The sequence below is a fragment of the Pseudorasbora parva genome, chromosome 5, assembly GCF_024679245.1.
Source record: "Pseudorasbora parva isolate DD20220531a chromosome 5, ASM2467924v1, whole genome shotgun sequence".
Classification (NCBI taxonomy): Eukaryota; Metazoa; Chordata; class Actinopteri; order Cypriniformes; family Gobionidae; genus Pseudorasbora; species Pseudorasbora parva.
Genome location: NC_090176.1, coordinates 16,111,966 through 16,129,501, shown reverse-complemented (window position 1 = coordinate 16,129,501; position 17,536 = coordinate 16,111,966). Strand labels below are relative to the sequence as shown.

Here is a 17,536-nt window from a genome sequence, read left to right as displayed (position 1 = left end):
TACAGTATAGGATACCGGATAGGATAGGATAGGATAGGATAGGATAGGATAGGATAGGATAGGATAGGATAGGATAGGATAGGATAGGACAGGACAGGATAGGATAGGATAGGATAGGATAGGATAGGATAGGATAGGATAGGATAGGATAGGATAGGATAGGATAGGATAGGATAGGATAGGACAGGATAGGATAGGATAGGATAGGATAGGATAGGATAGGATAGGATAGGATAGGATAGGATACCAGATAGGATAGGATAGGATACCAGATAGGATAGGATAGGATAGGATAGGATAGGATACCGGATAGGATACCGGATAGGATAGGATAGGATAGGATAGGATAGGATAGGATAGGATAGGATAGGACAGGACAGGACAGGACAGGACAGGATAGGATAGGATAGGATAGGATAGGATAGGATAGGATAGGATAGGATAGGATAGGATAGGATAGGATAGGACAGGATAGGATAGGATAGGATAGGATAGGATAGGATAGGATAGGATAGGATAGGATAGGATAGGATACCAGATAGGATAGGATAGGATACCAGATAGGATAGGATAGGATAGGATAGGATAGGATAGGATACCGGATAGGATACCGGATAGGATAGGATAGGATAGGATAGGATAGGATAGGATAGGATAGGATAGGATAGGATAGGATAGGATAGGATAGGATATATACTATGCTTAATTTTGCATGGTAAAAAACACCCGCTTGTCAGTATAAATATGGAATATGGTTAAATTGTACAGCTGAATCGATTAACATGCATTTATGGTAAACTAGAATATATTTGAATGTTGTTTCTATTGAAACTTCTATGTCATGTATTTATATTTGTAATTAATTATTACATATTTGTAATTATGAAGTTGATATTTAGTACATTTAAAATATTATAAATATTTTTTTTGTAAATATTTAAATGTAATCTCAAATAACAAACTACAGTTAAAATTACAAACCTGTAATTTACATGTGCTTTAGTATATTAGTCAACACACCTAAATAAGTGTTTAAAATACGGTAAAGGGTTATTAAACAATAGGTTTTTTTCATTATTACAAAGTTAACTTTGTAATAAGGAAAAGGAATAGCTTTTGATATATAAACAGATAATATAAGAATATCCTTTAATTTTCAGAACTGAAAACGTCCTTGTTAGTCAAAGAAACAATCAAACTGCGAAAGTGCTTATACTTGAGATGTCAGAGTTCAGTGAAAAGCCGCCTCAGCCAAAGAAACGAGGGGGTGATTCTAAAGCCCCGCCCACCGATTCATGCCTGACATGTTAGATAAATAACAGGCCTACGTGGAGCTAAACCTGATCGAGCTTTTAAGCAATAAAGCTTATGGCATGTTTCAAACATTCGCTCGCATTCCAATTAATTGCAGGTGGATGAGCGATAAATCATTGTGTTTGTTTGATAAAGACATTCTGCGAGCCCTGTGGGTGAATCATGGATACTGTTTCTCCACATTGGAAGTTTTCAAAACAATTCCTCATGTGTAATGACTAGGTAGCCAAAGCTTTTTTTTAAATATTATTTCTTTTTTTATATAATGCAAAACTGTTATCCAATCATAGCAATGGGCATTTACTTCCAGGTCTTTAAAGGGGGGGTGAAACACTCAGTTTCAGTCAATCTCATGTCAATCTTGAGTAATAGAGTAGTATTGCATCCTTCATATCTCCGAAAAGTCTTTAGTTTTATTATATTTATAAAAGAAATATAGGCTGTACCGAGTCTTTCCGGAAAAAAAACGAGCGCCTGGAGGCGTATCGAGTGGGCGGAGCTAAAGAATGACGAGCGTGCAGCTACTGCACGAGAGATTGCTGAAAGCTGTCATCCTCAAGCGTGGAAAAGAAAACGTTACTGTAATAAACCATAGCTATCAATCAGATTCAACTAATACAGATATGATCCAGAATCAGATCCGGAGGATGAAATAAATTGAACAGGGGAAGCAACAACAGTAGGACGTCCGTCTCTGTGGTATGTACTGTATTTAGTGGCCTGTCAACATTTGTGTGGGTTTACTCGCAGTTTATGAGGACATGATTCGGTTTATGGACTATTGTATGCGACTAAACCTTAGCAGTAGCAAGCAAAACGGTTTTGCACGTCAGACTAGTGTAACGTTATACATAGAACAACAATGGAGTAACCGTTAGCGCATTTGAATGACGAAGCACGCTTTGTGAGAACGCTAGGTTTATGTTTGGGTGGTTTTACAATAAACAAACTGACACCTATAGTGGTCAGCTAAACAAATGTATTTAAACACACACCATAGATCGCATGCTCCATTGATAAATTAACTAACGTTATACACGATCATGTCGTTTACTGATGTTTACTCACGCGACGATAGCCAACAACAGACATTTGAAGCAGTTTTACTCTCCGCCTGCTTCCAAAGCACGACCGTCAACCTTTATCATCACCGCTCCATCAAAAACACACTCTTTAACAGTGTAAAAAGCTCAGTATGCATGAAACATACCCCCCTCCCAATTTTTTGTGCATGTTATGCCTAAAACACACCCATTACTCATTAAGAGAATATGGACAACCCTTTTAAACCATGCGCCGGGCGCTCTGACTATTTGAGACACAACTCAAGTGCACTTGCACTGTGGGTTTTAGACAATGCAGTTAGATCGTTAAAATAGGGCCCTTTAACTTCATGGCAAACAAACACTTTTATTTAAAAAATGACATGAAATTACCACTATAAGCAGTAGATGGCGGCAGAGGAAGACTTCTTAGTCAGTTCCACTCCCTAATAGCCTGGTTAAAACCAAACAAAGCTTCATAGACAAATCATTTCCAAAGGGGCGTCACCAAAGGACGTTGCTCAAATGCCTCTGGGTGCCATTGGATAGGCCTAAAACCAATCAAAGAGATGAAGGAGATGACGTATGCAGAGCAATGGAGAAACATCTGAGACAGCAATTCTTTGTTTGTGATTTTGAGTAAGATGTTGCAATGGCTTCTGACGACTTTTGCCATTGTTGTAAAATAAATATGATAATAGCTGGTGTACACCGCCACGACATCAACATTTTTGCAAAATATGGAAAACCTAATAGCATCTCAGACCGACTGGTTTCGAACAGAAAACATCAAGCTCTGATCGCATTTGCCCCCGTTGTAAGTTATTTGTATTGAGATTAGAACGCGATTTGCAATCTTTTGAAAATAAAATGATATTGATAAGTCTTTGGAAAATTCTCTCACAAACTTTATTTAAATTCAGTAATTTCAGATGTGTTAGAACATTTTCAGACTTAAGCATAGTTACGCTAGTTATGTGTTACAATTATTATTATTTTTTTGCATGACTATCAGATCTAAACTGAGGAAATAAGCACAAAAAGGCCAGATCCAGAGCTGCTGTGTGATGTTAGCACATGATTACACTCCCCATCCTCCTCATTAAAGTAGCCGGTGTGATCCACATCTGGTAGCCGAGTGTTGTTCTTTGTTCGGGTTTTAACGAAAAGGAAAAGTTTAAATCGCTTAAACCAGATGTAAAATGAACCAGATACTTAAATGTTCGTCTGATGCCCTGCATGGTATTAAGTAAATCACTAGACCTCTGTCTACCTATAATTATATCAAAATTTAAAAAGTTTTAGTTTTTCTTAACCATTTTCCACCCTCTCTTACCCCCGATATGCATGGCCATTATGGCAATGGATAACACAGGTACAGGTACACGCCAGGCCCGTGGTCACTGTTTAAGAGAAAGCGAGCATGGGATTCAACATGAGGTGAGTGTGTGCTTCAATGCCTGTGGCAAATCCCATCCCGCAGCTCCACAATTGAATCAGCAGTGCCTCTCATTCATGCATTAGTGCACAGGACACAGGATACGGAACTCAGCAGACTCTCTTAACTCAATAAGAGAACTTGTCAGACAACAGGACAGATTTTCGTTGCTGATGCTATCATGGATTTCCCCTTGTCTATCTGTGCACCTGGATCTCAGTTTCCTTGTGTTCAATATCTCTTATAAATGCAGGAGCCCCAATAATGTCAGATTTGGTTCTTTGAGCTTTTCTCCATTGACCACAAATCCTGGATCATAAAACGTCATAAAAAGTCAATATGAGGTCAATGTTTTTAACATTGAGAATTGATGTATGGTTTGTTAGGATAGGACAATATTGTGCCGAGATACAACTATTTAAAAAATCTGGAATCTGAGGGTGCAAAAAAAAAAAAAAAACGAAATATTGAGAAAATGGTCTTTAAAGTTGTCCAAACGAAGTCCTTAACAATGCATATTACTACTACTAATATTTTAGTTTATATCTAATAGTTTAGAAAATATCTTTATGGAACATGATTATGATTTTTGGCATAAAAGATAAATTGATAATTTTGACCCACACAATGTATTGTTGGCTATTATATTCAAATGTGACTTATGACTGGTTTTGTGATCCGGAGTCACAAATGTTGAAAAATAGATTCAGGTTAATAGAGGAAATCTTGTAGATCAAGTGTTTTTATGGTTAACAAAAATGTATTTGGTTTGTATTTATTTGTTTTCAATATAACTTGATACATCTTTAAAAATAGTACTATATTTATTCGATTGCAAACCATTTGTTTTGTTTTGCATAACTTCTTCCATCATCTAGAGAAGTTATTTTAATTTAATTGCATTTTAATTTAATACTACTTATTTAAACGTATACATTTATTTCCTAATAACGTATACACCAACAATGAGTAACCTTTATGCAGTTAAAGGTTCAACTGGTTCAACTAATTCAAATTTGAGAGTTCTGTTGAGTTAAAAAAGTAAATCACTGATATACTGATATAAAAAAGTAAATCATTATTAATAAAACAATTACCAAAAGCATTTGTACTTTATTCAGACTTTATTCACTGCATACAGACAAAAAATAATTCACTGGATGACAAAAGTTGTGATGGATGAAAAGGTCATTTTCAGCCTACGCATCGCTTGAACCCTAAACACAATTTCTCCTCGATTCTTCTAACTGCACTATTAAATTCATCTAATTATCATCAATTACATCAGCCCAGATAAGACAGGAAGACAGAAGCCTTTAGACATACAGTAATGCAGTCTAGTATTTATATGGGATAAAAAAGGAGCATCAAGATGATTTCACATAAATGGAAAAAATACGTTTAGAAATGTGGGGAACGTATTTGCTCACTTTAAAAAGCACAGCAAACAAATACAGGAACCAGGAAATTTACAGATTAGTCATTGCAACATTATGGCAAATGGTATTACTTTCAATATAATATATTCTAGACTTTCAGCCTACACTTTAAGAGTAACACTGGTCACTAGTCTTTAATTAAATAGACACTAGGGCTTTGTCCAAAAACATAAAAATGTTGCCTCAGAGGACACATTAGGTAAGAAGGCTAGAGCCCTGCACGGGTCTCAAATCTAGGCCCTAGCTTGGCCCTGGCCTGAGATGCTGAGGCCCTAGCCCGGCCCGTGTCCGACAGCTTATCAAAATTCTCGGCCCTAGTCTGACTGGAGCCTGTGTTTTGTTTTTGTTTTTCATTGTTGCAGCGATTTAGTAGTAGTTATATTTTTCGTTTCTTTATTAAGTTCATTTAGAAAAATACTTAGAGCAATTTTTTGTTTGTTAAATTAAAGTTTAATTTTTTTTTAAAGTGGCGACCAAGCGGCCAGTGGCCGACAGTGAGTTAACTGCATGTGCCTCTCAAATCAACTCTTGACTTGTCTTGCCTATAATAAAATCCATAGATATAAAACACTTCAAGCTGCACAATGGTCGTTCATTTAGCCTACTATTACCTCCACAGTAAAAGGCATTTTTGACGAGCAGAGGCAGGATGATACCGCTCGCAATCGAAACGAGCTAAACAATCGAAAAATAAATAAATAAATAAATAATAATAAATAAAAAAAATACAGGTTGTCTTATACCTTACACCGCTGAAAATGAATATAAATCAGATCTCACAACATCTCACATCACAACATATTGCCCATAACACGCTCTCACACATTTATTTTTTAGCTGTTTGCCAAGAGTAAAATTTACACATGTGGTTTAAACAACCAGATACATTACCAATAGCAGATTACAAATTTTGTCCGGTTTCGTCTGAAATGCTTTCATAACACCATCTGAATTGGTTTGTTTGAGTGATCGGAATTAAATAGGCTACGTCTTGAAAGAATCTCAGAAGGCATTTAGGCCTACTTCTGGTTATTTCCCAATCAGATAGATTGTAAACAAGGCCATAACTCTAGCTGCTGCTGAAAAAACAAACTCTTTAACCCTGTGCGAGCCATGTCTTGACAGTCACGTAAGCTATTATGGTCTCATGTTGTTTCCAGTGCAGCACATCTCATTGTTCCTTATTAATGAAATAAATATAAAACTAAGGAGGAGCCTAAAAAAATGCCCGAAGCCTGGCCCGTGTTTTAGGTATGACGTTAAAGTCGGGGCCTGTCGGGCTCGGGCATAAATGCAGGGCTCTAATGAAGGCATCAAGGCACGTCCGAATAGGGATGGGCGATATGGAGCAAAACATTTCGATATATTTTGCTATATCTCCATATACGATATATATCTCAATATCTTTTCAGGAAAAATAACCCCCGAAAAACTACAGCAAAAACAAATATGCCAAAAACCACAAATTCTTTTTTGTTGTTGTTGTTGTTATTGAAGTGCAAAGAGGTAGTCAGTTCATGTAGGAACAAAGTGCTTTTGCATCATTTAAAAAAAAAAAAAACACTCCCTGATTACATAAATATGAATCAAAGATGAATCAAAGACTCCCTTTTTTACACTTAAAGTAAACAGTAAGCATTTTGCAGAAAGATGGAGGCATGACTGAGATATAAATAAACTGATTTTGTCATAACACCATTTCCTGTTAAATTTGTATCAAAATTCAAACAGTGATGTTTGTCATGAGTTTGACCAAATTCAAACTCATCATGTGGATCATGTAGGCTACACATGAGCTGAATTTCACTTCTTTTCCAGTTACAGAACGAAAAATATGAATGTCAGAAGGTAGGCTATATGATAATATGATACAGTACAACTTACAGAAGAGCATCTTGGTTAAAACATGAATAGACCTATTCATCATAATCCCGTGATAAAGCTGACAAAATAAAATAGTAATGATATTGCAATACTTTTTAAATGTTTTCAAATGATATGCGATCATTTTGACATTTTAACCGAAAACAATGCGATCAGTTAGACACAAATCATAAACTGGCATGATTGCGACCGCGTCTCGCACCAATAGTGTCAAGACTGTGGGTGAAACTTGCGATTTGAACTATGATGAACATTAATATTTCTTTATGAATTTTAGCAAGCAGTTGTGTTAGAAGGAAAACATGGTCTCTAAACTGAGTCCTGAACAACGCGCGCGCGCCGCGCTTGTCAACATGATAACTAATCCTCACCTGGTTGTGGAAGCAGCCGTGTTCAATGAGACAACACGCGAGGGGAGGGGGAACAAAAGCGGGAGGCGCGGGGCGAGCACAGCACAGGGAAGGCAAACAAGCAAAGTGGCGGAATCAGAATTAAATATAAACAATATATCTATATATACGATATGTCCAAATCCATAGAGTTGAAAAAATATCTCGATATATTTTAAATATCGAGATATCGCCCACCCCTACGTCCGAATCCAATGTTAGCTTCACTTCCTGTCTCCTGAGATATTTACCGTTATCTGATCGATTTCTGAATGCAGCATAAATGTATCCTTCACTGCCTTTGATATCCCACAATCTTATGCGTTCCATTTAGTGACAGTTGAGTGACTTTGATGAATGTTTCGACCAATGTTTTTGCCTTTCCACTTGTCATTTCCACGGATGTCATTTCTAGAAATTAATATTGTAGTAATTAAATATTCGCTTAGTTATCACCAAAGCTCTCTCTATTTTGCAATAGATCATTAAACCATTACACTGCCTAAAGGGGGTCGCACACCGGACGCGGAGCTCGGCGGCGCGCCGCGCAGCGTCTCAGGTATCGCACACCGGACGCGCACATTCTAAAAGGATTTTAAAAGGCTAAATTTATTATACATTTCCCCAAAATATATTTAGACTTTATTCAAGCTGTTGAACTCAGAATGTAAAACAAATGTGTCTTGTAGCAAAGGGTGAAATCAGTATACCTTAACGATAATATACTTTTAATATAAAGCCTTGAAATGGCGCTCTGTGGCGCGGCAGGATTTAGAACAACTTCCTGAGTCGCCGCGGACAGGTGCTGAATGCCGCCACCGGTGTGCGTACACTCATTGAAAACAATGTGTTCGAATTTTAAAGACGTGGCGCACCGCCGAGCTCCGCGTCCGGTGTGCGACCCCCTTAAGAGTCTGTCCGAAATTAGTTTAGTGAGGCAACCAATCAGCTGGCTAAGTTTTCAGACACTGAAAATTCTTTAAATTATATAATAGTTTTGGTTGATGCAATATGACACTGGTGGTCTAACTTCAAAGGAGGACTCCCTCAAGGGTAAAGGTAGAAGACACCATAAGCCCACTATAAGAAGACACTATATAGACACTATAACATTATATTAGAATTATAAGGTTGCTCACTAGAGATGTAACTATAACAATTTTCTTGGCCTGCCGATACCAATTTATGAAGATTCTGATTTTCTTTCTAAGAACTATAATTGACAGTATATACAGACAAAAAATTACTTCTCTTCAATACAAAACTGTATTTTCATTTAAAAAAAACACACACTAAAAAGTACAATGAGTAATAAAATAAGAACAAATTAACAAATTGCAAACAACAGAACTAATAAAATAATAAACAGAAATGGACACACCTTTAAAGTATTAGTTCACTTTAATATTAGACCCCATACTCACCCTCAAGTGTGTATGACTTTCTTCTTTCTGAGGAACACAATCGGAGTTATACTAATAAATACCCTGACGCCTCCAAGCTTTACAATGGCAGTGACAAGGTCACAAAAAATGCATCCATCCTTCATTAACTTACTCCACGTGTGCCATGTGTTCAGGTAAATGAAGCACACGCACCCAGCCATCCACATGATGTAAAAGGAAATGTGATTCATCAGACCAGGCCATCTTCTCCAATTCTGATGCTCTCGTGCCCACTGTTGGAGCTTTCGGCAGTAGACACAGGGGTCAGCATGGGGTCCCTGACTGGTCTGTGGCTATGCAGCCCCATACACCGGTGTATTCTGAGACCTTTCCATCAGAACCAGCATTAACTTCTTGAGCAGTTTGAGCTACAGTAGCTCATCTGTTTGATCGGACCACACGGGCCAGCCTTTGCTCCCCATGTGCATCAATGAGCCTTGGCCACCCATGACCCTGTCGCCGGTTCACCACTGTTCCTTCCTTGGACAACTTTTAATAGAAACTGACCACTGCAGACCGGGAACACCCTACAAAAGCTACAGTTTTGGAGATGGTCTGAGTTGTCTAGCCATTACAATTTAGCCCTCGTGAAACTCGTATAAATCCTTATGCTTGCTAATTTTTCCTGCTTCTAACACAATAACTTTGAGGACAAAATGTTCACGACTTTGATTTTGGATGACACTCTGGCTTTTGGGGACACTTAAATTTCAACTTTATTACTGATCTGCCCGCCTTGACACTACATGATAATTGAAATGAGCTGATAACATCACAGTTTTCTCTAGAGCGGCTGTACAGCCGAATCAAATTCTGTTGAATTAGTTTCCTGTTAACACCGTAAAGCTGCTTTGAAACATTTGGACTTGTAAAAAGTGCTATATAAATAAAGGTGACTTGACTTGCTGCCTAATATATCCCACCCACTAACATATGCCGTGATGAAGAGATAATCAGTGTTATTCACTTCACCTGTCACCTGTCACCTGTCATAATGTTATGCCTGATTGGTTTATATATGTGTGTGTGTGCGTGCGTGCAAGCGTGTGCGGAAATAAATAAATAAAATTAGTGTTATATACATCCATACAAATTAAAGTATTGTAAATTACATTATATTTATATTTACCAGTCCTCATACTCAAACCTTAATGTGTGTCTCAAGTGTTGTCGAATTGTGATGAAACTGCAGGGGGTTCCAAATTTCATCAATCATTGCTTAAGACTTGATCTTATTTTCTACATGATTCTTTAATACACATTATACTAAACAAAGAAAATGTTGCTTTTATAAACTGTAATCAGTTGGCAACCTCTAATACATTTACCAATAATATCAGATTCAATCCAGTCAAAACTTATTAGATAAAATCAAGTCTCGTCTGGCATAATTTCCTGCTACTATAAAAGCTTTAGTTTTACTTGGATATACATCACATTAAAATGTATAGACATCATGTTGTCTATAAACTCCATGAAGCATCATCAGGCAGGGCAACTGTGGTCTCCTAGTGTTTGTGTGTGTGTGAAGATATGAGAACAGTGAGAGAAGAGAGTATTACCTCTCTATTGATGTCTGTGGGGGGCGAGAGCATCAGATGCTCTGCTACACTTGAGCTCTCCCACTAAATTACAAGGCATCAGCCCACAGAGATTCACTGAGATCCCAGCTGTGTTCACATCATATCACTGAACTCTGTTTGTCCTGGAAACACTGTTGCTAAACTGCATTGTGTATTGTAATTGTTCACAGCTTTAACATGTTTAAAACCATATATTTGCAATCATTTTTAAAAGGAATTTCAATGCATATTATACATGCGCTATATTATATCATTCACAAATTATAGAAACAATCTGAGTCAGTCTCAAATTAACTTTTTTAAAGGGAGCAATCTCAATATTGCTTTGTGAAATTAATATATGATCATATTATGACTGATATATTTACCATGAAATTAATATAAATTCAAAACAAATTAAACTTAATCAATAAAAAGGTTCATTCATTGAAAAAAAACTTTATTTATATATATATATAAATAAAAATATAAATGTAAATATTTTATTTATATATTTTTATAATTTGTAATTTGTATAAATATTATGTATATAATATATAACTACACTCATTCATGTACATATTTAAAAATGTGCATGTGTATATATATATATATATATATATATATATATACAATAAATACATGCATATAAATATGTACATGAATGTGTGTGTGTGTGTGTGTGTGTGTGTGTGTGTGTGTGTGTGTGTGTGTGTGTGTGTGTGTGTGTGTGTGTGTGTGTGTGTGTGTGTGTGTGTGTGTGTGTGTGTGTGTGTGTGTGTGTGTGTGTGTGTGTGTGTGTCCACAAAGATGGCAATATCCGAAATTCTTGTCCTTGTGGGGACATTTTTAGGTCCCCATGAGGAAAACATCTTATAAATCACACAGAAGGAGTTTTTTTGAGAAAATAAAAATGCAGAATGTTTCCTGTGATGGGTAGGTTTAGGGGCAGGGGCAGTGTAGGGGGATAGGATGTACAGTTTGTACAGTATGAAATCCATTACGCCTATGGAAAGTCCCCATAAAACATGAAAACACGACATGTGTGTCTGTGTGTGTGTGTGTGTGTGTGTATGTGTATGCGTGCGTGTGTGTGTGTGTGTGTGTGTTTGTCCTTGTGGGGACATTTTTAGGTCCCCATGAGGAAAACATCTTATAAATCACACAGAATGAGTTTTTTTGAGAAAGTAAAAATGCAGAATGTTTCCGGTGATGGGTAGGTTTAGGGGCAGGGGCAGTGTAGGGGGATAGGATGTAGTTTGTACAGTATAAAATCCATTACGCCTATGGAAAATCCCCATTAAACATGGAAACACGACGTGTGTGTGTGTGTGTGTGTGTGTGTGTGTGTGTGTGTGTGTGTGTGTGTGTGTGTGTGTGTGTATTATGTAAACAAACTTTTATTTTGGATGTAATTAATCGATTTGACGGCACTAATTATATATTATATTATATTCTTTTTCGTGTTGCATAATTTCTAAAAATCAGTAATACTGAACATTTCTAAAAGGATTAATTTCTAAAAAAGGAGGATTAATGTTGCAAAAGAAACTAATCCCGCAAATGCGCAAGACACAAAAAAGCCTTTTTCTTGCTTTTGTTTTAGAAGGATCTACACATTTATTTTGATGTCATTATGCTTGAAGTGTTACTCAAAGTCAAAGCTTTACACAGCACTCCCTGCTCCCGCAATTAGCTTAATGAAGATAGAGTGGGTAGTTACTATTACTATGGCATCAGCTAATCTGGGTTTGAAAAATGTCAGTGCACTCCAACGGTAGAAGATCCCCAGCATATAGTGATCTGTGACAGGTCACCGTGCAAGCAGGACACATGGGACAGTCTGTGAAGAGCCCATGTTAAGCAAACATTGAGGTGGGACAGAGTTGAGAGCCTGCATGCTCCATTAGCACTGATCTGCACACACACATCACAGCCCACTGCCCAAAAGAACAGCACAACACCTACCATTATCAGCTAACTAGCTCTCGCTCTCACCCTCGACTCCTGTAGCGCACTGAGATGTCTGCGGTTGCCATTGAGAACACAGATGGCGTGGGCATTAGCTGCTCTCCACAGAGTTACCAGGGCAAAGGGAGGCACTCCGCTGAACAGCACTGCACATGACTGGTCTAATATAAACACACATGCACTGGAGAATAGCCTAACACTAAAACAAATGTACTTCCTCAGCGCTCTGATTATTCTAGTCTGGTGAGAATGCTGAGAGGAAAACTCAGAGTACACTAAAACAGAGTGGAACTTTCTCCATCTGGAGCACAGGTTATTTAGTGGTTGACCGTTATGGGTTTCGATTTTAAGAAAATGTTATTGTTACTGTAAATGTTAAGCAGCACAACTCTTTTCAACATTGATAATAAGAACAAATGATTCTTGAGCAGCAAATCAGGGAAGACTGGAGTAATGATGCTGAAAATACAGCTTTACATTAAAAATGTTTTTAAAAAATAAATACATTTTACATATATATACAAATGTTATTTTAAATTGTAGTAATATTTAGCAATATTACTGTTCTTATTATATTTATGATTAATTAAATTCAGCCTTGGTGACCATAAGAGACTTATTTCAAAAACATTAAACAAATTGGAACATTTACAAACTTTTGGCAGATAAACACACAATTTTATTATTGTATATATATATATATATATATATATATAATGTCCGTCAAAGCTGCATTTATTTAATCAAATACAGTAAAAACAGCAATAACATAAAAATATTAATTTTTGAACTATTTTTAATGGAATATATCTTGAAATGCCATTTATTTGTGTGACCACACAGTCTTTTAGCATTTGTGCTTCTTAATATTTATGAGGAAAGTGCACTGATTTTTATAGGACAATAATTTACTTTGAAACGATAGCTAAGAACAAGAACTATTGATGGTCTCCATTCACTTCCATATAGTTTTTGTATTCCGTTTTTATATATATTTATTTTTACATTCTATGGAAGTCAATGGGTTCACGTTCAAAATATCTTATTTTTTGTTCCACACAAGAAAGAAACTAATACGTTTGGAACAATTTGAAGGTGGGTAAATGATGACAGTATTTTCATTTTTGAGTGAACTATCCCTTTAACCTGAGGTAAAAAAAAATACTAAATTACCCTGTTCAGCAAAGATAACAAGTCAATGCATGTCGCAATCTTTTTTACATAGAAAAAGCCCTAAACAGAGATAATGACGTGGAGTTGCATTCATCAACTGCTGTATATTGACTGAAGAGAGGAGATATGATGTTCCTGAATGATTCTTGTTGAACGAGGCTTTATTTACACATGCGGTGTGGTTTAAACTGACAGCTCATTATCATCACAAAAGAACAGCCCCTTCCAAATCCAGAACAGACAGTATCTAAATATAGCCCTCTTTAATAATGTAGCGGGGGTGGAGAGCAGCACTCAATAATTAAGTGGATTTGTTCTGGTCAGAAAAGAGGAACTTTTTATTGTCACAGTTAAAGTGGGGCAAGACGGCTGAGGTGTCATCTTGCAAAGCAGGAGAGCCGAATCAAGAGGCTTCAATTACTATTCATTTATTTACGCATCAAAGCCCACGTTTTAATGGGTTCATGGGGGCTTGCATGTATGTAAATAATATGTGTTAAAACTGACCCCACATCAGTCCTCATTTAAACATAAAATATGATTAATGTGTTTAAAGTACGTAAAAGGGGAGCAAATCTTTCCACACTAAATGCAGCAAAGGAAAAACAAACAGGCAAAATTGTTTTATTACTCAAAGTGGATGATGCATTTAATTAGGGAGACAGATTTTTTTGTTGTTGTTTGTTTGTTAAAAAAATATTGAAATATATTTAATACATTTCTAAACTTATTTCTCAATGGCACGCATAAATGATCCATGATTATATAAGGTATAAAAAAAAATTAACATAAATGTAATCAAGGAAATTATATAAAAATTATGTAGGGTCCAACATTATCAAGCGAGCATCAGTGTTTGATAACCTATGCAAGTACAATTGTATATTACTATATTTTAAAATAATTATATTATAATATATTAATATAATGTTACACTTTATTCTAAGGTGTCTTTGTTACAGTGTAACTATACATTTTAAGTACTGCGTAACAATAATTAACTACATGTGGTTTGGTTAGGGTATGTTGCATGCAATTATGCAAAGTGTATTGCTATTACTATATAATAACTACATGTGTAGCCTACACTAAAATAAGGTGTTACGTAATACCATAATTGCATCAATTTAACATAATGTAAACATTATTTATATAAGACATAATTATAATTTTATGAAAAACAAAAAAGAAAAGAAGTACGTATTTCAACAAGTGGTCGTGCATGACTACATATCAACAGGTTGACGACTGTAAAGTAGGCTAGAGCACTGCTGACTGAGCTGCATGTACTGCATGCTTACTATGAGAGGAATTATGGCACAAACGATGCAGCATTCCCGTTCAGTTTGCAATCATTCCAGATGTTTGACGCTGGAAAAGCTCAGTGTTTACTGAGCTCATAGACGTCTACCATGTGTGCCGGGCAACAGTAGCACCATCGGCTGCTTACTGGCCTGGACCTGAACACCAAAACACATACAGCACAGGCTTCGGGTATGAAACAACGTGTCTTACCTTGCTTCGTATTTGCCCGGAGGTTGACACTTTCCTGATGAGTTTCTGCGGCCCTTCCTGCTCTCCCTCGCTGTCGGATGACTCGTCCACCACCGGCCCAGATCCCCCGACAGCCCCTATGGCGGGAAGCCCTGAAGGGGACGCCGCTGGTTTCTCCGGCTCCTGCGGGGAAGAGTCACAGCACTCCGGGTTATGAACAGCCGCTCCCTTCCTCTCCGCCGGGATACAGGAGCTGGACAACGGCTGGAAAGCGGTTCTCTTGGCCGTCATGCTTTTGCGTTTTTCTGCCCAACCGCGCGCCACCAGTCATTTACTCAGTCCGATATTTGAAAGAGCTGCTGTGAAACTTTCCTAGCCGGGTGGAGTGCATTTTCGTGTCTGAACACGACCGCTGGTTCCCCTGAGCGGTTATCTGACTGCATGAAGGAAGGCAGACGGGGGGCTGAGACGCTTGGAGCGGGAGGAAATCTCTGTAGCAAACCCTAGCGGTGGACGGGTATCTCACAAACTATGGCGAGGACACAGCAACAGATGTTTCTTCGGTAACATTATACACAACACAAAACCACAACCAGACTGAGTCTCAAACCCTAGTGAAAGCTGCCAAATAGAGCTGCAGCTGAGCTGACTGCAGTTTTTGACTAGTTCCGGGGAAAAAGCTATCAAAGGGTACATATTATACCACAATATATTAAAGAATTATAGCCTATACACTTCGGTGCACATGTAGCCTATGCATATGATGATTTATAGTGTCGTCTAAAGGGTTTATGGGTCCCTTGTTGAGGGGTCCAATTGCATTGGGCCCCCTCAGTAGAAATCGCGGTCCATACGTTATATCGCTTGATACGGTAACCATAGCAACAGTTGGTATCTCGAGCGCTTTTTGTCCGAATGAGAATCGGATACCCACATAACATAGGCTAAGTACTGACATTTATTTATCATTTTTCGACCCACTTTATGTCGACATTATATCAATAAAAAGTTTGTTTTATATCAATAAAAATGCTGAGGTGCTATGCCCGCCAATTGTAATTATTCGGTTGCGCGAAACAAACCTATTTAGATTTTACTTCAGTATTTATTTTGAATCGGCATACTCGTTCTGTTATTTATTTACTTATTCACTCTACTTTTACATACTTCTGCATTACTTTTGTACCTAAAGGATGCATGGTAGCCTACCGAACCTTTTGAAAAGGCTGCAGTGACAGCATTTGTACCTCTTGCGTTCTCTTGTTCACTTATGTATTCACCACAGCACATAAGCCATGCAAAATGATGAGGCGTTATAACGACATATTGAGAGTTGTAAGGTAAATATGGAAGACTGCTGATCAATATGACATCTGATGTTTTGTAAATTCAAACAGCTGTAGACCTTAAACATAAATCAATCTAAGTATACATGCAGCACATACAAAATTCGCCAAAGCTCCTTATTTAAAACTCTTTCATAATTGAAGCGGATGCACCAAACAAATTTCCACATTTAATTTACTGATCAGCCTCATTTCTTCATTTCTCACTTTACTTTACCATCTGAAAATGGGTCATTGCTGTTCTCACATTTCCATCAGTGCATTACAACTTTGAATAACTGTTAGCTAGAAAAAGCTAGCGAATGTCACCATAACTGGCATGTTTCCAGATGAATTAGTAGGCGTGTGTAGCCTAGCCTATTTAAAAAATATATATAGCCTATCACTGATGGCTAAGATAAGATCATTGATTAGTTTGATATATAATGATACCCTGCAACTTGTAATGTCAATATGGTTCACAAGTTCATCAGTTTGTAGAGGAATGTAGCCTAAGCGGGATTCTTCGCGTATCTATGCAACGATCTTATAGCCTATACATCGAGATAAGCCACGATCAGACCAAGAGCTTGCGAAAATACTGCCGATGTCAACAGTGATATATGTACGGTAATAAAGGATCTTGATATGTGTCTGAATAGAAAATGTACTGACCAGCTCTTCCCAGGCAGGGCTGCGAGTGTATTGGCAGTCTTCATCTTCCATATTCTCCTATAGTCCTGTGCTCAAGCTTTCAGCACAAATCAAGCGCGACTTTTACTCGTGGAATCGGGCATATGGTTTGAGTGTTATTTCCCTTTCTCCACTCCTCCTACTCTATCAGAGTCTCCCAGACTGAGGCTAAGCCTCCTTCTTTCCACGTGATAAATGTCAAATCCCTATAAGGAATCAAAGCGCTATACATGACGTCACGAAACCTGCGTTTTGCACATTTTCCCACTTTTTAGTGACTCAATAACTATGACCATGACTTTATTTATTTGCTATCTAATATTTCATAGGAATATTGAAATATAATTTATTTCCCCATTCACTTGT

At 37.3% G+C, this 17,536-nt stretch overlaps 1 protein-coding gene across 9 annotated transcripts in view; it reads right to left on the bottom strand.

Annotated features, from left to right (window-relative positions):
- Positions 1 to 17,318, bottom strand: part of dgkh (diacylglycerol kinase, eta) — a 107,665-nt gene extending 90,347 nt beyond the window's left edge. For 2 of the 9 annotated variants that reach the window (XM_067443334.1, XM_067443338.1), the window contains exons 1-2: positions 17,153 to 17,318; positions 15,174 to 15,335 (exon numbers count right to left, since the gene is read on the bottom strand). In XM_067443334.1, coding sequence (XP_067299435.1) covers positions 15,174 to 15,335; positions 17,153 to 17,203 — 213 coding nt within the window. In that variant the 5' untranslated portion in view covers positions 17,204 to 17,318. Of the gene's footprint in view, positions 1 to 15,173; positions 15,651 to 17,152 lie in introns of those variants that run through there. The other 7 variants (XM_067443337.1, XM_067443344.1, XM_067443331.1 and 4 more) reach the window with 5 other exon arrangements.
- Between the last annotated feature and the right edge of the window lie 218 nt (positions 17,319 to 17,536).